Below are 26,233 nucleotides of genomic sequence, written 5' to 3' on the forward strand. Positions count from 1 at the left end.
ATTTTCAGAATGAAATACATATGATATATACCATGTACAATAAAGTCAACAGCATAGTTAACGTTTAAACTTTATTAAAACCAACAACATTAACAAGAACAACAAGAACAAATCATTCCTTCAGAAACAGTTCACAGAAACTCGATCTTACACAAAACTCAATCGTCCTGCCGCATGTCGCTCAACGACGTTGTATATCAGTTAGTTATGCACTCGTATAGAATGGTTCACATCATAAATGATCATTTGCCGGGAGACCTACGACATTAGTAACATGATTCAAATAATAATAGTCTCAAAATAATGAAAAACGCTTCGAATCAAACCTTCTAATTATAAAATGCATTAAGACATTTGTCGTTAAGGGTCCAGTCATGATGCCGCTACGGTCGCTAAAAGCAGTGCAAGAAAACAAGCCAGCAAAACCATAGAATATGTAGTTATCAGTATGGTTATGAGGTTAGTAACATATGAAATACGCATTTCAGTCGAACGAGGGATAACATGTTCACAAGTATTCTTGCATTTTGTACTCTCACCTTCGCAATTTGGGTCACGATCAACAGTGCGTGGTTTATCATCGGTCGATGTTATCATTTCTTCCACATCGCACTCTTTTTCATTTTTGTCGTTCAGCGCCATTAAATTATTTTCAATATTTAACAAGGGAATATCCTCCTTAGCCTCGATGTTACTACTACATGAAATGTTACTTGTCGCATCTTTTTTCAGTAAAGCTTCTAGTTTTTCTATTTCCTTCTCGTGCTCGCATAAACTTGCCGCTGCTAATTGTAAATCATAAACAGCTTTGGAAAGATCGAGTTCTGGATTAGTATGCAAATCATTTCTCGTTTCTTCCGGTTCCACAAAGTTGTGGTCATCACTTAAGGTTATCGTTGTATCTTCTTTAGGAACTACATTTAACGCATCAGTGGTCCTTGATGAACTAGACAGATCATCGTTTGTGTCGTCTAGACTACAAGTAACAGAGCTACGAGTACTAGTATTGGGCGTCGTACTATCGGTTTCTATTTCAGAACGGTGCGACGTCAGCGAATTCTTTTGGCTTGAACGACTATCACGTAAGTGATCTGCTACGCTGCTGAACGCCTCCGCAATTAGTTTAACATTTTCGTCCGCGACACGAAGATAGAAGTCGAATGTATTATCGTCAGTCTTCTCAGAACATTCGTTCTCAGGCTTAGCGAGGGTCTCCGTCAGTTTCTCTATGTTTTCTTTATCCGTATCTTCTTTATGATTCTCCGTATTATTATCTGAATAATGACTACCTAAAGACTGTATATGCAATATGGAAGATTCCTCCGTTTTATTACTATCATTGACATCTGCTATTACAGGAAGCTCTGAAGGAACATTCGTTTCCTCAGTCAGTTTCACTTCCATATCGTCTTGCCCTTCAATCAAATTGACTAAATCTTGACATAAACGACTGTATGCCGTGAAATCGGTTTCCGTATCATGATTGGACGATTCATCTGATTTACTCTGCTCGCAATTCTGCCAGAATTCATTGTTCAAGGCCTTTGATAGCATGTTATTAGATGTCACGGAATTCTGTGCTCTCGTATTATCCTCATTTTTATTACCATCTTGTATTTGAGTCGACGGTGAAACGTAAACACGCAATTTCTTTCTATGTGCATTTGTAACTGGACGATTGCCATTTATATCAGTTTTAGAGTTCCTTAATAAACCATCAGTACGCCATCGATCGTAATCGGAGAGTTCACCATCGCTCACGACGCGCCTATCGGATCGTACGGGTAACGATTTGATATCTATTATTGTGTTATTTATCTCGTCCTTAATATCTTGAAGACTAGGTTCTCTTCTAAGATGAATCCTATCGTGATTAATTAAACCGTACAGATTGGCGGATAAAGATCTAACCGCTCGTTTCTTCTTCGAACCAAAAGTGGTTTCCTGATCTGTAGTGATGCTGCTTTTACTTTCAACGCTGCTCCTCGGCGTATTGGCATCCTTCCTGAGAGCTCGGTAAGCCAAGTCATCCGTAATAATGTCAGGCTCGCATTGCGGAATGTATGACGAACGTGGATGGTCTGGCTTAATCGGTGTAGTGTGTAAATAATCGCTTTCCGTAGCGGCCGTCACCGGCCCTAGAGGTATTCCAAACGGAGGTTGAGGATCAATCACCTTTAACGTGTTGTTAGCGTGATGAATGCTCCGATAAACGACATCATCTCGCGTTACGTCCGGTTCGTTTCGACGTGTTAGGTAATTCGCGCCATACAGATAATCATCAGTTGTATCTTTGCGTGACAAAATAGGCGAGGCTATCAGGTAGCTGATATTAGAGAGCGCAGATTGGCCGACCACTTCCGACAACGATGTAGGTCTCTCCTTTGGGTGCATTCTTCTGTAAGCCATATCGTCTTTCATTCTATCTATTGAATCTTCTGAAATAAATGGAACAACAGTATTAGTTTTTGCTTGACGTAGGCTAAATTCTTCCATACTCCGTCGCTCTGCCCGGTCAAGGAGATCTTCGTCTCCAAGACGAAGGCTATTATATATTGCTTCTAGCTCAGAAAGAGCTTCTTCAAGATTCTTGGAACTTCTTTTCCTTTCTAACGTGTCTTGTTCACTAGTTATTTGTTTTTCTTCCTTTACTTCGGTTTTCATATTATCTACGAATGTAACATTTGGTAAATTATAAGAATTTTCTCTTACGATCTGTTTACTTGGTGATCTTGCGCAGGAACAATTTAAAGACTTAAAAGTAGGTGACGTAGAATTATTGCGCATATTTTTTATATAAGTAGTGGACAATCTATTTTCGCGTATTTTGGTATCATAATTTTTAAAGCTTGAAGTAAGTTGATCATTGCGATCGTTCCTCCTCTGACATTTCATTGCTTCCGTTTCTTTAAACAATGGTTCATCTATGTGTCTACCGGTTGAATTGTGTCTATTGTTCGTACATTCTGATAAATTACAAGTCTGCGTCGAGCTTACAGTCAGAGACAATGGACGCTGTGGACATTGTTTTGTCGAGTCACACCGATTGATTTCGTTATTCGATTCGTAAGACCTTAAACTTTTTAAATGATCCTTGGTAACTTCGTGAATATCGTTCATTTTAGCATGTAGGGTATCGTCGTATTTCGTCGCACGATATTTTCCATTACATGGAAAAGAATTACAACCGTAGGTGAAAACTCGACAACGTGGGTTTCTTGGTGGAGGCTCGGGCGGAGAGGAACTTCGACTTGCAAACTGACGATTTGTTGTGTAATCATATGGATCAGCATAAATTGTATTAGCCGTGGGCGAATTGAAAATATAATTTTTCTCCTGATTTACGTGGTTCTTATTTTTGTGCAAAACATTTGGCTTTGCATAAGTATTATTCTGATTTAAATCTGTTATATATTGGTCTGTCGGATATTTTGTAACATCAGTAGACGACCTTGCTTGCAAATTGGATGCAACCATTCCAGATTGTCGTAAATTTTCAATAGATCTTTGTACAGGGAAGGTATTGCTATTAGAATAGTTGATAAAACGTGATGATTGTTGTGGAAGCTGAAATAATTCATTTGTATTCACAGCTAGAGATGATTGTTCTTCATTCATGAAATCATGACTGTTACGCTTATTTGCTATATTATTTAGGTTTTCTGGGAACTTGTGACCTTCATCCCTTGATAAACGTTTTATATAACGTTCTGTTCGAGCCGCTCGACTTCTTCTACTGCAGAAACCATTTTTTTGTGTACTATGCCCAGCAATTTCATTTTGGTACCTTGTCAACGAATTACAAGATTTACGTGAATCTTCATCTGAACTACTGTCTGCACAAATGCGATCCCGTTTTGCTTCTACTTGTGCTTTCAATTTATTTTTTCTTGCTTTCTTACTTAATCCATCTAATGAACCATCACTACTACGGGAGTTTAAAGAATCTCTTTGCATACTTGCTGTATCCATTGATTTTGCAGCAGTGTCATTTGAATCATTGATATTTAAATATTGATTCGAACTCTTTTCAACTGGATGAAGAACAACGTTATGTGATTTCCTATTAAATACTGTTCGAGGTCTCGGCTGCCTTGTACAATATACAATTTCTTCATCGTTTGAAGAACTATCACAATCCCTTATTGAAGATATTCGTTTCAAAATTCCACCAATCGACCACTTTTTTTCTTTCTTTTTGTCTGTAGAAGTAACTGCATTGCACACTGGTAGGCGTCGGGTTGGTGGTAATAAACCATCCATTCTTAGAATGTCCTTTCCACTGATACTTCTCTTCTCCATCATGAATAAATAATTTATCTCATTAAATATATTATAATACCTAAAAAATTCAAGATTAATTAATATCTAAAATTCTAGAAACTTAACACTGTTTGGAAAAACACTACTTTTTAAATCTATGATTTAATGCATATTAATCTATAATTTTAGTATGTTGATATTAACATACATTAATTATATTAATAACTATAATAACTAGACTGTGGATATTTGTGTGAGTTTATATTTTTATGAACAAAATGAAGAAAATAGAACCTAAATAAAAATTTATTTCACCCAATAGATATTACAAGTATTTTACTGGGGATATTTTATGTATTTTTGCATTTCTCATAAATATATAAACATCTGCAGTCTAATAACACACACTCACAATTTCAATAATTACAATTACAACAATAATTTTACTTACCGATATATATGGATATGTATATATACACAATATGTATAAATGCAGAAAATGTTAAAGATGCGAATGCAAATACTTTGCTATAATCAATAAACAGATTACATTTTATCGAAAAGACAAATCTTCCATTTCCGATACCGATATGTTTATACAGTGAACACCTTGAAGCAAGGTTTCCATTATAAACAATTATATAGCATTGCGTGTATGTAGTATATAAATAGAATATTGTCTGCTAACCTCCATGCAGACGGTCGGCTGAATGATTCAGATAAGTATTAGGCGAAGGGCGAATTTTCTGTACATCTGCCAAAAATTTTCCCTTGTGTGAATTGAGAATGTCAGTCACAAAGTCCGTTCACGTTTCACAGCATAAAAAACGCGGTACTAAACTTAGGTCAGTACGTCCAGTGCAGTATTGATAACGCTGATAGGATCTCCACACCTCTTCTGCAATCTTTCGCAATACGCTCGTTATCTTGACAGTTGAACTGTAAAAGCGGTGTCTCGACTTCACTTTTTCGTACGACAGTAAGTTTCTATGATTCTCAACGATTCAGAATAGAGACTCGGTTACGTTTAACGTTTAGAGAGGAGTGTGTTTAATTTCGAGACATCTACGTTCTGTATCTATCTTTGCCTCGCGCTCAGTTTGCGCTGCCATTACATGAACATCGACGAACGCGTATTACGTGTCGAACACAAAGAATACTGGACTGGTGGACTACGCGAAACTGACTCGAATCAGATCGAATCAGATATGAGAAGAGAAGGGATTCATCGTTTAGACCCCACCCATTACACCAATCTCCCCCCATACTCTCGCGCAGAATCACGCACGGTGAATCTTACACTCATCTTATGCACCCACGCACCATAGATGTACTTATATATTTACTTAGAAGATCATTTGGGATCATTATGACTGCGGATGTTTATGCCAGTGCATATTCTTATGGGAAATTGGCAATAAGGCGGAACACTTTATGGCAATGCATAGAAATTTGTTTTGTCTGTGGCAGGTATCAAGTATATATAATTTCAACTGTGTACTATTTGCTTTGAGAACAATATGTAAAAGTATACAAGAGCATAAACTTTTGAGTTTTACTAACTACGAGTAATTGGTATTAAACCAATCCGATATAATTATTAAATGACATCAAAGATTTAATAATATTGGAGAAAATTTTCAATTTTAAGATTATATTACAAATACAAATATAAATATTTATCAAGTTATAAATTAATTTTAACTTATAGAGATTATTAACAGAAGTTAAAATCTAAAAAATTTTCAGGACCTATTGCAATTTAAATTATAAATCGTATGACTGATAAATATGCATATGTAGATACATTTCTGCATATATATCCACATATTACATTTTCATATTTCACATATTTTATTTACTTATTTTGACATATAATAAATGCATAAACATCTGCTAAGTATTGCTAAATGTTGCCTTAGTTTAGCTTCAAATAATTTACTGCTTGCTATGCTTACACTATTTTATTATTGTTATAATGCATAATATATATGTATGTCTTGTGTTATGTACAAAGCAGATATGTATACGTGCACTAAATGAAATAAGATTGGTTTTGTGAGAATGTGTTAATTCCTCCAGTGACAGTCACGTGATAAGCTCTGGACAGCATTGCTTTATTATTATGCATCACCACAGACAAGATACGGGATAGACTTATAACTCAATGCATAACCATATCTGAAAGGCTCCAGAGTCTCCTTACCATTTTGGGATCATTTTGTCAGCGCTATCAATGTTAAATTTAAATTCAGGTTCAAATTTATATTCAGATTTCCAAATTCAAACTCAATTCAATGAACTTAGGCATCTATTGTATAGCTTCTAAGATTTTGATGTGTTCCATCTTGCTGATCTCACAGACATGATGCATTGAATTCAATGATTCTGGTCTCAATTTATTACATGTACAGAGCTCTGACGTACAAAAAACACGTATACAAAATAAATACATTGATATTGAAAATATTTATAAATAATACTTCCTTGATTTCCTTGTTTCAGACTATTGAATTGAATATAATTTCTATGTTCGCCGTAATAAATCGTAGAGGGCGTAGGAAACACTGATTTTTTCGAAGTCGGTATTTCAGAACATGTAATACGAAGTTCACCTTATAAATCTCTTATTCTTTGGTTAGAATTGAAAGTAGAGGAATTTATGAAAGCGGTTCTTTTAACATAATTCCTTGTTTTCTTAACTGTAAAATGAAGTATGATATTTATTACATAATTCTAAAGTTTGCTTTTTTCTTGAGATGCAATAAAGATTATCATACTTTGTACATTTTTTTCGTGAAAGCTATATACGATAAGCGATAATTGGATTTGTTAATCGTATTAAGTCACAGGAACCTTGAACTTACGACATCGAGTCGTTCTTGAGATTCAGCCTCAAATTGTATTGCATTCCAGATCTGAATTACGTCAGACTGAAACATATGACGAACCAAGAGGCAATATTATAAATAGAAATGCTTCGTATGCTTAGCTGACATTTTAATCTAAGTTGAACTTTAACTTCTGTCTTTTTCTGAAATAGAAAAGTTTACATCTAATATATATTCAGAAATATCAATTAATCCATAATACGAGATTGATGCATAAAGGTAAATTAAATAATATAGCAAAAAAGGTATTAAGTATATACTTACTCCAAAGTAATCACACTGATTACTTTTTAACAAAGTCAAGTAGCATTCGTTTTAAAATCGTAATCGCTTCTTGTAAGCACTTTGCGCTTTCATCACTCTAAATTGCATATAATTGTATAAGACCTACATTTCTCATATGTTCAACCAATTTGTTCTGATGTGTATACAGGGTGTCTAAAAAAATTACTGATATTTTCACTGCATTAAATAATTTACTATTAATTAGTTTGTATTGTTTATATTATCGATTGATTTGTTATTAGAATAGACCAAAAATGTTTACATAGCTTTACAGATTTACAAATCTTATGAAACTAAAGAAATGAAACTTTTTGATCTGTTCTACTTTTTTTTATTCACCTTTAGATTTATTTTACCATCTAAATATCATAAGAAGTTCTTGCCCTTGGATACTTTAGACATTTTGGACAGTTTGAATACTTTTGCATATTATGAATATCCTGCAAATTTTTGCACGTTAAAATTTCTTATAAATGCATAAATCTACAATTTACAGCAATTTACTTTGTAGACAGAATTCAGGCAAATTTATATCATATCAAGACGTGGACATAATTGAAAAGAATTATTAGAGCGTCACATAGTATTCTACGAAGCATCTGAAAAAGTGCGATTGTCACGTAGAACGCGAATTAACGTCGCCGTCGACGACATTCCTCTGTTTTAGAGAGCTGAATCGTTTGCCTTGATGCTATGACACAACAATCGTTTACGAGAGTTCTGATAGTATGTATAGTATCTATCATGTTAACTATAAGAGATAAAAATAAAATTTTCAATGTAAAAAATATAACTTATGTATCTTTTTATTAAACAAATTTATCAAAAAATTATTTGTTGTTAAGCATATCCTTTATTACTGTTTATTTGAATGACTTATTTTACTTACTTTTGTATTATTAAGAGCTTCAGAAATTGAACCAGGAAATATACGAAAAACAAAAATATTTTTTACCACCATATTTAAAAGATTCACCCATTGAACTGTATCTTCAGGTACTCAACACCATTTACTCCTGCATCATTAAAAAACTTTAAAAGTGTAACTGCAGGAAAACATAAAAAGTTAAAATTTGTTTTATCAAGTTTAATTTATTTATTACAATTAATAGAACTAATAAATTAAGTTAATGTCAACCATTATTGTAGACCTTAAACCAAAAATATCTTGCGCTAAAAAATCTTAACCATCTTCATCTACAAATATCCATTTTATTTTCCCTTCTATTTTAACAAATGCTAAAGAATGGAACAAAGCCTCTCAGAGAACCGAATCTACTCTTCTATTTTCTTCTTCTCGCGCGCGCTTCGATCGAAACGTGCGTGAAATCCAATAACGTACGCGGATATTTTAAGAACGATTCGGAAGAAAAAAAAAAATAATAATAAAAAGGAAAGAAACGGCTAAAAAGGTGAGTGCAACGTGTGTTTTGTGAAAGTTATGTCTCCAAGAATTGTTCGTTGCATAGCGCGTCACGCGACCCATTAAATGTCCCAAACAATTTGGAGACCGTTTTATTTTTTCGAAATTAGGTATTCATGCTGCATGATTCGGGTCCAGAGAGCCATATACGGCTGGCCAAAGACACCAGACATGATGTATACGTATGTACCTCATCGATGCAGCAAGGAGAAAGCTGCTTTCAGCGTTAATTCAGGACAAGTACCTTTATTTTACACGCGGCAAAAACTCCATAGGCGAAAAAATCGACGTGGCGCCGATTAACATGGCTCGAAATAGCGGTGCCGATCTTTTTATAGCATGGCGGGTGTCTATTTATACCTGGAAGTATGTTTAATCATCGCGCAAAGGGAAATACGTAATTTTCGGATGATTGAAAAATTGGAACGGAGTAAATTGACTTAACGTTAAAGTATAACATTAGCGAACATAATAAATAAATGCTTCTTTGAAAAATCGTCGTTTCATTGAAATAATAATAGCCTGATCGTTGGGTCGAATAATGTTTAAACAAATTTCACACGGAGTATGAGTGAAATTTTCGTTAAGAATTTCCCTGTTTCTTTTTCCTTTTTTTTTTATCTCGAGTTTATTTAGCTTGCGATGTTTGGTTCCAAATACGTGACCAGACGATTGTTTTAAAGAACATATTTATAAAACGCGAAGAACGCCAGGCAGAAATTTGAAGAACTAGAGTAAAGCAATTTCTTTACGTTTTTATGAATTGGTTTTGTATTGGTGAAAAATTCGAAGCATCCCGTTTTTGTGAAACACCCTGCAGTTGCTACTACACAAGATTTTGTAGTGCAAAAGCGACCTGTAATAGATATCCGAGGATGACGTATGATATGAATATTTGTAGATACTATATCATTTTAATTATCAATATCAATATCAGTACTGCAAGATTATCATTATCGAAGGTTATACTACAAAATGTTAATGCTAATGTTAATACTGCAGTTTACCATTAATATTAGTAAAAAAATATCACTGTCAATATCGTTTAATCGTAGCTAATTGTAAAGATAATGAAACGTTACGGATTCTTATAAAGTATCGTGATTAAAAGTTTCAGAAAGCACAAGTCGAAAGAACTGGAGCCGTGAAAGTCTCAAGGATATTAATTGAGACAGCCTATAGAAATGGCAGTCGCTCCATGATTGCAGGGTCAAATGATGAGAAGGACAACAATCGTATGAGTGTTAAGCTTTTTCGTTTATTGAAAATATCTCTGTAAAACGTGTGTATATTGTGGCCGGGCGAGGTAAGCCGACAAAACCGAATCTTTTTTTTTTTCGACAACGAAACGAAATCGGGTAGCAAACGAAGGAATACGGTGAAGACATTGAAAACAATAATAGAGTCGAATCGTTATTTAGTTATCTACATAAGTAAAGGACGAATCAACGATGCATTCGCTTACTTTTCTTTTTTTCTCTTTTTTTTCGTTTAATCTTAGTATATTAATTATATTATGTATAACAAAGCGGTAACAACTTGTTAATTGTAACTATTACGGTAATAATCGTTTACTTTATATAATTACAATAATGTAATGTAAGGATGATCGTTAACTAATCGATAACAAACGAATCGTTTCCTCCTCCATCCTTCCTTCGTCTTGATCATCGTATTATCCTTGTCACTTCCTTGAACTTCGTCTTTTCCCCCTATTTTTCTTCTTTTATTTTTTATCTTTAATTTCATTTTATTATTATTATTTTCATTTAGATCCGATATCGGTCTTCAGCTAAATCATTTCGTTATTTTGTTCGTACAATCCCCTCTTTCGTATTAATTATTTAACAACAGTTTTTTTATCCCTTTTATTATTTGCTCTTTAATTTAATAATCATAGTAAACATAGTAATTATTTATAATATTGTGCAAATAATCCATATTTTTATTTTGTTTAATAGTAATGAATGTCATTCAACGGAGGAGCTCTTCTACGTTCTCTCTTTCTCTCTCTCATTTTTTCGCCCTTTCGCACTCTTCTCGCTTACTCGCTCCCTTTCTCTCTCTCTCTCTCTCTCTCTCTCTTTCGCGCGCTCTCGTTCATTCTTTCACGCATACACGCTCTTTCGCACGCACTCTGTCTCGATGTCTCTCTTTGCTTGCTCGCGCGCATTCACGACACGCAATTGCGCATGCGCGCCGCCGGCGCGGTGCACAGGCGCGAGCACTCACGGAGCACGCATTTGAATGGACGATCCTTCGCGCGTAATGTTTTTTTTCGACAGCTAGCTCGTTAAAATTGGATCTTTTTTTTGGTGTCTTAGCACATTTCGTCTATCTAGCTTGTTGACCCATGGCAGTTGCTTGATCATTATACTGGCCGACAGGCTTCGCAGCTTGACACTTTACTCAATTATTCTCTGTATATATCTTTTTTAAATCTTCCTTTGTTTAGCCCAACTCTAGGATTTTTTCTGCTTCGTATCTTCTCCTCTTTCTTTTTTTTTTTTAATAGCTTTTGTGTACTCATCAGTTAGTTTTATTATCTGACGACGTTTAGGTTAATGAGTTTCGAGAGTTTTCGAGACACTACAAAGCCTTTTTTGTTTTTTTTTTTGTTCGCTATCCGTTTAAGAAAATTTCGTGCATTTACGATTAGTTAACTTAGTTTCATTTCTTCTTTATACAATGCGTAACGGCAGTATCGTCCACGGAGAAAGTACGTTTAAATCTCGTCTTACCTCGCTTAACGAAGGAAAGCCCTATATGTATATATATATATTTTTTTTTGTTCTTTAATATCTTACAGCCGTCGTCGCGCAAAAGCTGGTATTTAATGTACGTTTATTTTTTGTTTCTGGTAAAACGAAAATCAATGAAGCACACCACGCATACTCTTCCACCCCCCTCCCCCTCGTTTCTTTTCGCAGCCATAGCAAATGTTTTGGCCGATCGAACGAACATTTTTTTCACCGTTCCCGAGCATGTTTTTGTTCCGAGCGTAACGCTCAAACGAATTTTCAGGCAACCCTTCGAGACGCGTGTGTTCCCGATCTTCTTACGATTTTCTCTTTTCGATACGACCGTAGATTAAACGGGCCGAATGTTAACAGGCTTACCAGCGATCGGTAAACGCGATTGAAAACCGGGGAAGTTGCGATTCAATCGAACATTCGATCACGAAAAATCTAGATCACAGTCTTCACGTTCGCGAGATAAAAAGCACTGTGTGTATGTGTATCCGGACAAAAAGGAGAAAAGAAGAAGAAGAAGAAGAAGAAGAAGAAGAAACGATGTTCATTTGGCGTGCCTCTCGGGGGAAGAACGATTCCTACAGAATCCGAAAGATCCGTTTATCGTTAAAAAGAGGCCAGTGTGTTTTGGAACACTTTCCGCGCGATTGCACCTCGTTTCGTTCGTCACGCCCTGTTTACATATTTTTTTTACTTCCTTCCTTTCTTTCTTTCTAACGTTTGTCGTGTGTCTCGAGAATTTTATTGCTTCTAGAAGTTCGCGGTTGCCCATTCGACAAAGTAGTATCGAAAATATATATGTATATTATATGCGTACAAACCATTTGATTATTATCGAATTATTTGCACATATTACAGCACGGGAGGGGTTCAAAACATAAAAGGGGGCGAGAGGGGGTATCGGAGTAATTAGACAGTGAGCCGGACGGACCATCAGATACGTCGTACTTCGATAGAAGAAGGATCGACGAGTTGAATGAATTTCGTCGTCGATCGATCTCGTGCCTCGATTCGTTTCGTTTCGTCGTCGTCGTCGTTCATCGTGTTCCGTGTTATGTTAGGTTATGTCATACGTTATACCGGATGCATTTTACCGTATCGTTTGTCGCGATCGTTTTGACCTTTACGAAACAACTTTCGAATAACGTGCGGCTACAAAAAGAAAAAATTCGAAGTTTCTCGTCAAGTATATACGCGAACAGCAACGGCATCACAACGCATGTATGCATTTTTTTGTTTTTAGGCGTAATCCGTGTTTCTGCTTTTTCGTTGCAGAGAGATTACCGAAGATAATAGATATGATGAGCGGATGAATATCCGATTGATAATCGATGTGATTGTGCAGATGTATTTTATTGGGATATTATCGGAATCGTCTCAAAGAGAGATCCAGAGCGTAAGAAAGCCGAGTCTCGGAAGAAACGAAGAACGACGACCTCTTCCGAACGAACGAGTCGCGAGGACGCAGCCACGCGCATGCGTATACTTTGAAGCGTACTCACGAAAAGGATCATCGAATGGCCCGCGACGAGAATCGTGAAATGCAATTATAATATACGTAGAAAAGGTACGAGGACATTAATATCGGACAGGCTTCTCTAAAATACTTTGACAAAGCGGACTCGACACCGATAGTGTGTGAATTATTTGTACGAGTAATTTACAATGATCCTCACCCTCTTGAGCCTTCGTAGCTTAAAATAATGAACATTTGTTTTTTTTTTCTTTGTCTGCTTTTTCCATAATTCCCCGTTATTTCTCGCGCTGTTCCTGCATTTAACCTCATCATACCTACGTTTCCCTTAACCTCATCTTTCTTTCTTTTTTTCTGTCCAGCTTGTAACAAATTTACACCATTTTCTAGCTCACAGAACGTCCGTAACCATGCCGCTTTCGTTATGTCCTCGTCGTCGTTCCTGCCACACATTTCAAATACAATCCTTCGAGCGAGCTGCGAGTTTCTTTGCCACGTTACGTCCGTTTTCGACCAGCGAGAACGATTCTATGTTCGTTTCTTATCGCGTCTCCGCCGCCGCTAGCGCGACACCTGTTTCCGGTTAAGACAACATGGATAACATAGTGCCGCTCCTCTTTCCTTTTCCCATCATCTCTTACTTTCTCTATTCCATCCCGGAACGCGGATGTAAACGTAGAAAAATAACGATCGCGCAATCCGCGTTAACACACACACGCACACACATTATAGTTCATTTTTGTCCTCTGTGTTGTTGCTTCGCTAACGCACGCCCGTTGCGCGCCAAATCGAGATTAGCTTCTTTCGTGTACGTACCTACGTGTATAATATACGTTGATCTGTACTTTTTTTTTATGGCAAAATGAACCGTGCATCGCTATCATCGTTGATAGACGCGTTCCGACGACATATCGTTTGTCCCCGTGTGCATAGTGTTTGCAACACGTTTCTCGATTCATTTCACACGATCTATGCGATCGTATGTTGCGTGAGAACGATGCAATTGAGGTTATTCACCCGTGATAGAATCATATGCCATGGTTAACGGTCATTGAGAATTTCGTTCGATGTGTATCGATTTACTTTCCTCAATCGTGACACAGTTCTATCTAGCCATATGGCAGATAGTATCGTACTATCCGCGAGATTAGGCACACGATCTTTCACGAGGTTCTTAAGCACGTAAACCCGTTCGAAATCGAGCTACAAACTCGGACGATTCCTTCCTTCTACGAAGCATTCTTTTTTTAATTATTTCAAATATACCGAATTTTCTTCTTAAATATTTATATTGCGATTCGTACCGAAAAAAAGTGTATGTTGCTTCGTCGGTGTCGTTAATCGTTATTGTCCTTGGACAATCGTGCAGCTTCTCGAATCGCAAACGGAAATTGTTCAGGATACCTTTTGGGCGTTTGCTACCTCTTATGGAGATAATTCGTATTTGATAATTCAACGGAAACTATGTACTAAATATTTTAAATAACCAACATTAAAATAATCATTTAAAATCTTAACAATTTCTTTTTTTGAAAACTTAACGTCTTGATTTGGCATCTATTGTTAAACTATGTAGAATGACACAACTTTCTCGCTCAGAGAAATTAATTTATAACATGGATTAACTAAAACGTGAATGAATCCTTAGATTTAAATTTTATCTTTGGAAAATGTGAATTATATTCGAATATGTATAAAAAAATTGTTTTAAGTGGACGTTATATTGCTTTGGAACATATACAACTTTGAAGATATGAAATTATTAACAAAAAATATACTGGTTAACAATCGATATGGCGAGTTCAGTATTTATCAGAATCTAATAACCTTATTAACATTTTACTGGATTGGAATTAAAATTTCGAATGATATAACAATCATAAAATCATCAACAATAATAAACTGAATATTTATATCGTTTTTATAATTCGTAATATTTTAATAATTTTCCAATATGAAAATGACAAAACATTTAATTCGATAAAATATACTCATCTTCACTAACAAATAAATACAATTTTAAATCTCAAAGTTGCCTAATTATATTACTGATTTAACAAGTTTGATTGAGAGTTAAATATCTATTAGAAATATAACTTGAAAACGAGCCAAAAACAGTTGTGCCCAATTCTACGTTATCAACCGAGTTAATCGTTAATTCTTTCAGCCTATTTAAACGTGCGGCGTTTTACTCATTTAAAAGATATATTACGCGTACTGCGAGACGGGTTTACGGGCGCACGGTTGTCGATTACAATTATTCGAATAACGTTACACTATTATGTATATTCATTTATTCCAAAGCGCATCACTACGTCGTGTAAGATTGTGTCTGTGTAAGTTTTTTGCAAATGTGTAAGTATCTAGCTGATGATGATTGCGAAATTTGTATTCGCCACACCTTCCCCCTCTCTGTTCCTCTTTGGCAAGAATATTGTTCATAGATATCTAAAAAAAAAGAGATAGTCACATTTTCATCAACAACTATTAACATAATAATGAAAACTCATAGGGAAAAAGAAGAGTTATTAGATTTTGAATCTAGATACATAACTGTTTTACCGATCGACTTACTCCAATCGTATTTCTCCCTAAATCGCTCTATGCGAGTAATCCTTATTAGATCTTTTAAATAAATAGTAATTATATGACCAAATATTAAAATAAATATTAAAGTCGTCAAACTGTTATAATATATAGATATTAAATGTCGAAGTGCAGAGACGAGGAACAGAGAAGCAGAGGGTCAGTTAAAATAAAGCCGCGCGATCGGATGTTCGCGCATCGTATTGCGCAAAATTTGTTCAAGCCGAGCGAATGTAGTAAACTACGCGTACATTTCACATTATTAACATTCTTGTTCACCATCATCATCATCATTATCATCATCATAATCATCAACATCATCATTTATAATCGTTATCTTAATCGTTCTATGATCATCCTCACTATTATCGTCAGTTATGATCAGTATCTTCATCAATGCCTTCGTTTTCTCCATTGTTCCGTCGTTCTTTTCTCGTTTCCTTCTTTCTTTTCTGTTCAGTTTCAGGTTCAGAAAACTCTCTCGTCTTTATACACCACTGTACGATGACCAGAATAACGGATCAAAATGTCACCCACGAACCTCGACCGCAGCGAATCAACATTGATTTTTACATTTTTATAGATTTTCTATAACCTTCTTCTTCTTCGTTTGTTGTGTTTATCAGCGAATTGGCGAGTCGCTGTTCAAAACCATGTAAAAAATCCAATATACGCGGGTAAAATTTTACGAATCGGCTATGTACCGTGTTAATTTTTGTTTCCTCTGGAGCAGATGAGAAACGATCGCTGATTTCTTGTTTTCTTTCTCCGTTTTTTGAACGCGGCAATATTAACTGTCTCACCGTAGAACGCAGGTCTTCGTTTCAATGTCGGTCACGCGAAAAGATGATTCTTTGCTTTCGTTTCATTGCGTTTCGAGTACGCGTGCATATAACGCAGCTGGCGCGGATCGTCATTGTCATCGTCATCGTACGATCTCTAAAAGAAGAAGAACGGTAAGGAATGCCGTAACGAAGTCCATCGAGGGCAGGAATTCTGAGTGCGTTGCAACGTGAACCGTCGAGTCCTGATTTGTTTTTTGAAGGGGGGGAAGTTGACTCGAAGGTTACGTTGTTCATAGTCGAGTACACTTCTCTATACACCGACTATCGTTATACTCTTTGTTCTTCTCTGTTATTAGTTCTTGCCCTTCGATTCCTCTTCGTATGTCCATCCTTATCTTCGTTTCGTAGCCAAATCCTATTATATTCGATCACGGTTCCTTCCATAAGTATTCCTCCGCGGAACGAGAGAACCGAGCCGATGCCAACAACGAGCACGGACGATGGGTGTACGCGGTATCAGCAGTCTATGTTTCTCTCTGTCGTCTCACTATTCGCGCCCCATTCTCGAACGACTCGCCCAGAAAAACCAAAATGAAACATCCTGTGTTCTGTTCCCTCATGTGTCCCATTTCTCGCTCTTGTGTGTTCATCAGCTAGCGACGTGTCTCCCAACGATCGTAGCGTTTACAATGGATTTAAAGGCAACTCGTTGGAGGAATGTATTTTTTTTTTTTTTTTAATATTTTGTTTATACAACTATAAGGCTGTCGATGGAGAGCGCGCGCGAGGTCCGTGAGGCCGCTGCTCTCCGCGAGCAGTATTAGCGCGTCTGTTATAATTCTATAGTTGTTAGTCGTGGTGGCGCTTGCTACGACGGTGGCGGTGCTTGGGACGTCGTGGACGCCGATCAGACGTCCGCGGTTCTCGAGGTTACGCTCGGCGATCGGCTATGTATGACGACTCTGTGGCCATTTTTCGTCACGAAACCGTCGCTCTCGACCAAGACCGCGGTCTGTCTGACCCGTGGATCGGTGTCAGCGTCGTCGCTTTCTTCGCTTGGTCCGCCTAGACGTTGTTGCTTGTGCTTTCTCCAGGCGTTCTGAATCAGACGCGCGCAATACTCCTCACGCTGACGCCACAGAGTCGAGGAAACTGGTTCGTAACCAGCCTCACCTGGACGCGTCTGAACCTCGATCTCTGCCGACTCCTCGATCGGATTACCCTTGCGCGCGAAGAAGTCTTTCGTGAGAGCATCCAGAATGTCTACGCAGAACATCATATCCCCCTTGCATATTGGGATGTCCATAGATACGATCTTGTACTTGTTTGGCTTGTGTATCTGTAACGGCGGCTCCAGCACGTCCAAGAAATCGGACAGCTGATCGTATCTGATGTACTGCGTTCCATCTGGGTCGAACTGTTGCCAGATCTCGTAGTACATGTCGTAGTCGTCATCCGTCAGACCCTCCTGCACATCCTCGGTAGCTTGGGAGTAATTCTCCAAGATCACGGCGATGTACATGTTTATCACGATCAAGAAGCTGATCACCAGGTACGAGAGAAGATAGGCGATGCCGATCGTGGACGAACCACAGTTGCCCGGATATCCTATCTCGTTGTTCGGTTCCTGGCAGTCCTCCTCGTTTATTATACCGTCGAGGACGCCATCCCAACCGGCAGACGTTGACATCTAGACGAATTCAAGAATTTTTATGTAATGACTTTGTTGCAAAAATTCAGTTTATTTAGCTGTATGACATTATTCACTATTTCGTCACAAGAATATAGACATTACACGTAAAGAATTTATTATAAAATAATGCAAAACACATTGCAGTGTCTTTCATACTGAAGCACACTTGGAAAATTATGTTTCAATGAACGTAGTAGGTATAATTACCTGGAATAGCAATATCATCGACTGGCCGAACGTTTTGAAATTGTATACATCATCCAGTCCGCTCTTGTCTTTCACGTGCATGAAGAATGACATTCCAAAAATCGCGAAGATAAACATCACCAAAAACAGTAATAGGCAAATATTGAAGAGAGCTGGTAACGACATCGCCAGGGCGAAGAGAAGAGTTCGAATACCCTTAGCACCTTTCACGAGTCGAAGCACACGACCGACTTTTGCCACCCTTACTACACGGAGCAAGGTCGGCGATACGAAATACTTCTCAATAATATCGCTGAGAACCAGACCTAAAGGGAACACATATGCATTTTATTACAATAATCCTTAATACTTTATAAAATACTATTGCTATCGAGTGACGATAAGAAAGGATAAGATTTATGTGTCAACTAGATTAGGTTGTGCGATCTAGGTAAAGGCGGTGCTCTCTAAGTTGATAAGTGTTTTAAGTTCCATGCAACGGAAAATCTTTGCACACAGGATTACTAGTCTTATGAAATTTAATTCATTCATTGAATATAAAGTACGTGAAAAATTATGCGTTTCTAATACTAATTTGATTTGTAAGCAATAATATTGCACAATGAACGATAACAAAGAGTTTCGTGAAAATAGTGTTTCTTATTTTGCTTCTTTAAGAAGAAGATTCAAGGTGTTTGATGCACGATTCACGAATCAAAGGAAATAGATTAAAAAAAAAAAAACATGCATCATACAGTCCTAAGGACTATCATCCCTTGTTCTCTAATCTTTTCTTCTTGTTAGATCTGGCTATAAAAGAAAATTAACATGCAGTTTTAGATTGATCGAAAAAACAGAAACTTGATTAAAGCTCGATCACTCGTTAGATGACGCGGTGCTGTACAAGAAAAAAAAAGTATCATTGTCGTAGATTTTCGTGTTAGGCATTCAAAAGTTTAAAGATGAGCAGACTAGCAATCGATTACTCCTTTCTACGAAGACTAATTTGGAAAAAAAATTCTCGTAATACAGACCCGCTCTTACCCGAGTTTTTGACTAATGATCGTCTTTACATCAATCAACATGTGTAAATACCAGTCAAATACAACATTATATCAATATAAAAAGATACCAACGAATGTTTAACCATTAAAGCTGTTTAAATTATTAATTTAAGATTGAATGTCTATTATGAAAAAACCCGATATTAGACTCGTTAAAGTTTATTATAAATATATATAAAAAAATAGATAAATAAATTGCGCAATCAAACGATAATGAATCAAGTTAAAAATCAAATTTTATGAATTTTTAAAATTAATATAAAAATATTTGAATACTGATCTGCTTTATAAATAAAGAGCTATAATGTTGCTTTTAATGACTGGACACATGTTCATGACCATGAGGAAACGAGGATTATACAGGATAGGAAAGACAGGATTACACATAACATCAATGTAAGGCTACGTAACATAATGACGCTGATCAGTCGTTGCAGCACACGTGAAATATTAATCCTGTACGCTTTCTTTTTTACTAAGATGCTAAGTTTTGCGTGCAGTAGAGATAATGAATTGAACATGCTCATTTGCATCCTAATTAAAAAAAAAAGAAAGAAGAGAGAGCTATGTTGTGTGATGAAAAAGCTAACAGGATTATCTTTTTCATTATCATGTATCAATTTCACGGGGGCCATACGACTGAACTAATCATTACATTACATTACCTAATATTGACAATATAACAACAACAAAATCAAAGAGGTTCCATGGCTCCTTGAAATAGTGGTAACGTAGAGCGAAGATCTTCATGAGACACTCGCTGGTGAATATCACAATGAATATCATGTTTAGATAGTCCAGAACATCGCTGAAAGTCTGAGTTTGTTGATAGTGGTCCAACGTCATCGTAAGCATATTCAGTCCGATGAACAACATGATTATCATATCGAACTTTTTGTCCGTCACTATTTCAAACACTATCGCCTGCGGCCTCCACTGAAAGACAAAATGTTTGCGTTAAAATAGAGATTTTTTAACTGGAAGAAGGAAGTAGAAAAATTCGATAAGCACCTACTTCTTAATAAGCTATTCGGCTATCGAAATAGACATTCGCTAAAGTCTTACAATTTGAAATAGATAATTACCAAAATTTTACTTAAGATTTACTTAAGTGTCGGAATTTTATAATACAACACAATGAATCGTTAAAATTTCAGAATCGAATGTTCCCAATCAGTAGAATTTCAAAATTATAAATTCCCACTCACAGTAAAATTTCATAATTAAAAATTTCAGACCCAAAGACTCTTACTCTACTTAAAGTTTTATAATTAAAAGTTGTTCACCGCCAAAATTTTACAATTAAACACTTGCAACCCCTAAATTTTTCCAATTTAAGATGACTAATCACGGAAATTGCAATTTCAAAATTCAGCTATACACAAAATTCGATACAAATAGACTTAAGCACTGTAAAAAAGATTATCAGATTATGAAATCGAGTTCCTAGGATCAAGAGAAGAATCGAAGAGGAAGAAATTCACAAATATTCCAACAACATATTCTCTACATACTCTTGGACGTGGAATGGCTTTCAATGGTTTCTTGCTACCCATCTTTTTCATAGCGTTGTAATATTTCTTCTGGTCTTCCGTCATGAACATCTCGAGGGAACCACCCGCCTTTTTCTTCTGCTCGTTGAAGTTATCGATGATCACACCAATGAATAGATTAAGGGTAAAAAACGATCCGAATATAATGAAGAATACAAAATAGAAATACATGTAGATGTTTGTTTCACGAATTGGTTGTTTGTTGAGCTGTAGACACAAAAGAAAGATTAATTAGAGAATCAAACGATGATTATTGATTAATTCAAGTTACAAACGATATACACTCACCTCCCTAGAATCTATCGCGTCATTCATGATCTGAATCCATCCTTTAAACGTGGCCACTTGGAACAAGCACAGATAAGCCTTTCCTACGTGGTCGAAATTCATCGGAGAATTCTCCCAGGTATAGTTCTCAGCCAAACAGGCGTTTCGGTCAGGGATTATTTCGTGGCTGAGTGTTGTTTTATTGGCATCTACGCACTGTAAAGAGAAAACGAATATAGTTAATTAAATAGAAAAATATACGCACGACGTTTGACGATCCTTTATTATCGCATATTTTTCAAGCTAAGTTGAAGGAAAAATAGGAATATTCCGCTACCTTTAACTTTTTCGATATTGGCTTTTCGGGCTGGACAATCGTGTTTCTGGCTCAAAATGCAAATGCCAGGTGCACGTGCAAAATCGGAACACGATCGCTCATTCTGAAGAGGCAATATCAAAATATCTCATCATCGTGAAAGTTTGAAACCCAAAGTACTTCTCTAATTTGTTTTGAATTACCAATGCAATTCAATCGAAAGATTAATACTAACAGTTGTAAGTTGTTAAGCAATAAGAGCTCTGTATAAGAGCGGAAATTGAATATTTATTTAGGAACGTTGAGTTGTAAGTAAATTTCCGGTGGATAAATACTAAATAATTTAAGACGATGAAGTAACTTTCTCAAGCTTTCAACGATTCGCATAGAATTCACTCATTTCCTTGATCAGATCTGAACGCAAACATTTCTGAGATATGTTTCAAAGATTATGCTTAATTACAAAAACACCTTTGAAATAATTACCTTGAAATATTTGCCGGCAAAAAGCTGTACACCCATAATGGCGAAGATCAACCAGAAGATAAGACACACCAGTAACACGTTGAAAATGGATGGAATGGCTTGAACCAAAGCGTTGACGACTACCTGTGAGACAAAACCGCTCGTTAAAGTATCTGAAAATCGGTCCAATAAATGTTTTCTTTTTTTTTTTTTTAATTCTGTTTCTCTATGTGCTTAAGTATGCGTTTCTATGCATCTCTACGCGTTTCTAAGTAAATGTCTACGCCGTGTGTTACGAATTCATCGTATGTGCAATGTAAATCTTGGATTCATCTTTTGCGATAAAATAAACGAAAGGATAAAACACCGCGCGAAAACAAACAGGAATGTCGCATTATTGTCGTACACAATTCGAACTCGATGGAAATCGATAAGAGTCGAAAAGAAATTCAATTGAAATTAGTGTTAGTCAATTTCTACGAAAAAGGGAAAAGAATCTATTGTATAAAAATGTGATATCACGATCAAATGTTTAGTTTCATATAATTTTTATCTGAAAACAAGAAGCACGCAACATCGCTGCTCGATTTCGCCCGATTTTTCACGATTGCACAGGATCAAATCAGGAAACAGAGTCGATAAAATATCTTGGCTCATCTTTTTCCCAACAATATCTACGAAACGAGTCCAATCGAGATTTCCCATGAATTTGTTCTCTTTCCTTTTTATGGAACAGTAAACCGAGGTAAACCCTGCATACTTACTTCAACACAATAATTATCACGTTCAATTTCGTACAACTACACCGCACGAACATAGATTATATATATATATATATATATGTATACCAATGAAACACCGATATCACAAGTCTCCAGACAAATTCAAACAGACAAAGAGAAAAAAGAATTCAAAAAGAAGAAAAAAAAAAAAAAAGAAGAAGAGGAAGAATCACGGCGAACACAAAGAGTGCCTCTGCGTTCGCGAAGTATAATATTCGCGAACTTCATGGAAATCAATAGACTTGTGAAACAAATTAAGAAGGAACAAAGTATCGCTTTGCCTGATCATTGATCGATGTGACGTATGGTGCATACTTAACGTTGCTTCGAGATCACGACTACAAGTGTGCACATAGAATTCACACGAGAAATAAACGAAAGCCAGCAGCAAGTGACGCACAAAGCATGTAACAGTGAAGCATTCCATTCGATATATTCGATGCGTTTTGGCGTGCGAAAATTTTTAGCGTTCCTCAGCGGCAAGCATCAATCCCATGCAGAAATAGAAATAATATATAATATATATAATATATACTATCACATAGTGGGTTCATAGATTTTACGTGTTTATATATTATATATAATATATATATATTTATATATTTATATAGGTAGACAGATTATGCTGAAAATTAGTAGCTACGAACTACTGTATAATAAGATAGGGTAAGATAGTGTCAGGGCGTGGGCATGACAGTAACTCTACGCCCAGTATCTCAGCGACCTTGTATTACAGTTATGTAGAATCATTTTATGTCTGTAATGAGATATATAAACTGTTAAATTTATCCGAGAATGGTAAGTTACTAGTATGTTTGATGTAGGTATATAATACGTGTGTTGTTCGAGTATGTTGAGACCAGCTGTTTTCTAGATGAGGCACGTTTGTTTCAGGCTCGTTGAATTTCACAATAAGTATCTAAATACACCGCCGTTCGTAAATCTTGTCTAAGCTTGTCATGGTTATTTTATTACTTACTAATTGAAAATCATTTAATCGAAGGATACGTTTCCGAGCTGTTCGATTTATTATCTGTCGACACCTATGCAGACAGGGTCATCGCCTATGCAGGCGTTGATATCGTCGAGCTTCCCGTGGTTTTCTATGGAAGTTGTTAGGCTGATGAAGAGTAGAGTCCTTGATGTTTTTCTAATTTCTTCGATCATTCAAACAATAACGAGTAATCGTAGATGGTAAAATTTGTTTGAAATAATAATTTAAAGATATATAGTTCCGAGACTTTTCTATCAGATACACATGCGAACATATTCTACGAAAAATAAGAATATAATATAACCGTAACCGAAACAATTTTGTTTGCTCATCTTCTTTTTCACTAATTCGTTGTTATTTGTAATTTTTAAATGACCTTTTTTACAAAGTTCATACGATATGCTTATACGATATGTCCTTTCTTCTCTTTATTACTTTGTTCTAGCACCGTTTGCTGGAGAAGAACTTGGGACACTTTGTACGTAAAATGAATACAAATCTATCGTCATATGTTTTTTCAAGCGCCTGTTTCGTTTTCACCCAAAATTGAGAATCTGTTTCACGTTCTTGCCTGGATTTCCTTTCAAACAGTACGTAATTGATGTTTGAAATATCTACAAAGTATTAGTCGTATCTTCTAAAGATGTAAAGAACGTTTTACAAATTAGAACGAGGAAGACGCGACAATGTCTTGGAAATCGTTAATCGTTCTCGCTATTTCGTAGAAATTATATAAACAGGGTGTTGTCTCGAATTTACGAGAAGCGTTCGTCGATCCAAAATTTACGAACAGCAGCGTACGTGTGTCTCTAAGGTGCATATCTCGCGAGAATTATTCAATAAAGAACGAGTCTACGTGCCGTTCAAACATTCGCAGTTTTAAGCTCAAGTGCATTCGCGATCGCCCTACTTATGTTCACGTGCAAAAGGAATCGAGTCTTCGACACGGCGAGACCGAAGAGTTGTTTCGTTAATTTTTCGAATAACTAAGAACAAAGTAAGTAACTATATTTTTAATGCAACAAAACTAAACAAAATATTCCGTGTCATATGAAACTCAAATCGGCCTCTTTGTCGATTCTCGCCATGAAAGAAAAACGGTGCCGCCGTTAAACTGGTTTTCTTTCTATTTTCTTTATACATACTCATTTATTATTTTATTTGTTATTTTTATTATCATTATTATTTCATAAACGCGATCTTCAATTTTCTTCTAATTATCTTCGATAATTTTCTTGAACTATTGATATTGATAATTCTGTTAAAACGGCTAATAATTTTATTCGTTCGAGATAATTCGACGGCACCGAGAGAATTCAAATTGAAAATCTGGACGAATCGAAAATTGTCAACAAAGTTGGGCATTGTTTAATCAACGTAAGTCATAGCGTTAATTACCTAACGTTGATACTTTCGAAGAACGAATCTACAAAATCTGGAAGCCACTTTCGTTGTTACTTAACATTGCTATTGGACGCGCAATTTGTTCAATTATTATTTAGTATTCTTATCGCAAATAACTTCGAACAGTAAATGTAGCAAGTCGAACATTCTCAGACAAGAGCATCGCTATACTCTGCTTTTGATTCGACAAACCTCAACCATATAGTTCTATCTTTGTTATTTGTTTCCTCTAGTACAATTACTAATTATTTCTTGCGATAATTTATTATTATGCTGCAATAATCCAACATATTAAACGACAAATAGCAAGTACTTTCTTCGCAAGAAATTTCTAATTAGACAGTTCTAGATTACTCGTTTGTCATAGTAGAGATACTATTTCGTCTAAAAGTATCGTTATATCAAAATTATCGTATGATCGCGATATTTCTAACTCGACATATGCCCAACTCGGAAGCTCGATTCGCCCGCTAAAGAGAATGATCGATTCGGTCGGGAACATAATAAGAAAGTAATCGGCAAGGTCTGCTGAGACTGTGGGCTACATACCCGCATTCCCTGCATTCTAGACATCGCCCTGAGTGGCCTTAGGGCCCTTAGGGTCCTCATTGTTTTGAAGGCTTGGATCCCGCCAGCGCCACAGAGCGACGCTACGAAGTTAATGAGTGACACCTGCGAGCGAGAAACGAGAGCGGATCACAGCAACAGGTAGACAGGCTACTCGCGATACGAATTCATCATCATAATCATAATCATAATCATAATCATAATCATAATCATCATCATCATTATCATTATCATAATCAATAATCATTTCCAAACTTTCAAATACTAGAAAAATTTTAAGAGATAAGTAGAAACGGAAGAATAGAGAAAGAGAAGAAAATAGATAGCTAAAGAAAGGGTTAGGAGGAAGTAGAGGTTGTTGGTTGACCGTCGACGCGTCAATTCGTGTTTTGTATGGTTTTAGTTTCATGTCTTATTTTTCTTTTTTTTTTTTTGTTTTGTTTTGTTTTTTTTTTCTGATCTCTCGATTTCCCGTCGATGGA

The 26,233-nt window shown here is 36.1% G+C and overlaps 2 protein-coding genes across 41 annotated transcripts in view; both read right to left on the bottom strand.

Moving 5' to 3' along the window:
- Window positions 1–57: 57 nt before the first annotated feature.
- LOC122570679 lies at window positions 58–5,431 on the bottom strand. 4 transcript variants are annotated; one of them, XM_043733345.1, is made up of 4 exons: window positions 4,952–5,431; window positions 4,715–4,791; window positions 327–4,342; window positions 58–258 (listed from the first exon to the last, which is right to left on the bottom strand). In XM_043733345.1, the coding sequence occupies exons 1-3, from the start codon at window positions 4,955–4,957 to the stop codon at window positions 373–375; spliced, it is 4,053 nt and encodes a 1,350-aa protein (XP_043589280.1). In that variant the 5' UTR covers window positions 4,958–5,431; the 3' UTR covers window positions 58–258; window positions 327–372. The 4 variants fall into 4 exon arrangements, with proteins under 4 accessions (XP_043589280.1, XP_043589282.1, XP_043589279.1 ...); XM_043733347.1 differs by having other exon boundaries at window positions 540–4,342; window positions 4,952–5,430; XM_043733344.1 differs by having other exon boundaries at window positions 58–4,342.
- A 5,285-nt stretch (window positions 5,432–10,716) lies between these two features.
- LOC122570678 (sodium channel protein para) overlaps window positions 10,717–26,233 on the bottom strand; it is a 68,979-nt gene continuing 53,462 nt past the window's right edge. For 20 of the 37 annotated variants that reach the window (XM_043733315.1, XM_043733312.1, XM_043733310.1 and 17 more), the window contains 7 exons: window positions 25,734–25,856; window positions 22,026–22,148; window positions 21,245–21,439; window positions 20,918–21,163; window positions 20,069–20,339; window positions 18,361–18,665; window positions 10,717–18,150 (listed from right to left, as the gene is read on the bottom strand). In XM_043733315.1, coding sequence (XP_043589250.1) covers window positions 17,368–18,150; window positions 18,361–18,665; window positions 20,069–20,339; window positions 20,918–21,163; window positions 21,245–21,439; window positions 22,026–22,148; window positions 25,734–25,856 — 2,046 coding nt within the window. In that variant the 3' untranslated portion in view covers window positions 10,717–17,367. The remainder of the gene's footprint in view (window positions 18,151–18,360; window positions 18,666–20,068; window positions 20,340–20,917; window positions 21,164–21,244; window positions 21,440–22,025; window positions 22,149–25,733; window positions 25,857–26,233) is intronic. The other 17 variants (XM_043733318.1, XM_043733311.1, XM_043733304.1 and 14 more) reach the window with 1 other exon arrangement.

Source organism: Bombus pyrosoma, linkage group LG9 (assembly GCF_014825855.1).
Source record: "Bombus pyrosoma isolate SC7728 linkage group LG9, ASM1482585v1, whole genome shotgun sequence".
Taxonomy (NCBI): domain Eukaryota; kingdom Metazoa; phylum Arthropoda; class Insecta; order Hymenoptera; family Apidae; genus Bombus; species Bombus pyrosoma.

Bases quoted from the DNA above. Each gene is read 5' to 3' on its own strand.
- LOC122570679 (XM_043733345.1), bottom strand. The intron at 4,343-4,714 runs GTAAGTAAAATT...TGAATTTTTTAG, and splicing joins ATACATATCCATATATATCG to GTATTATAATATATTTAATG.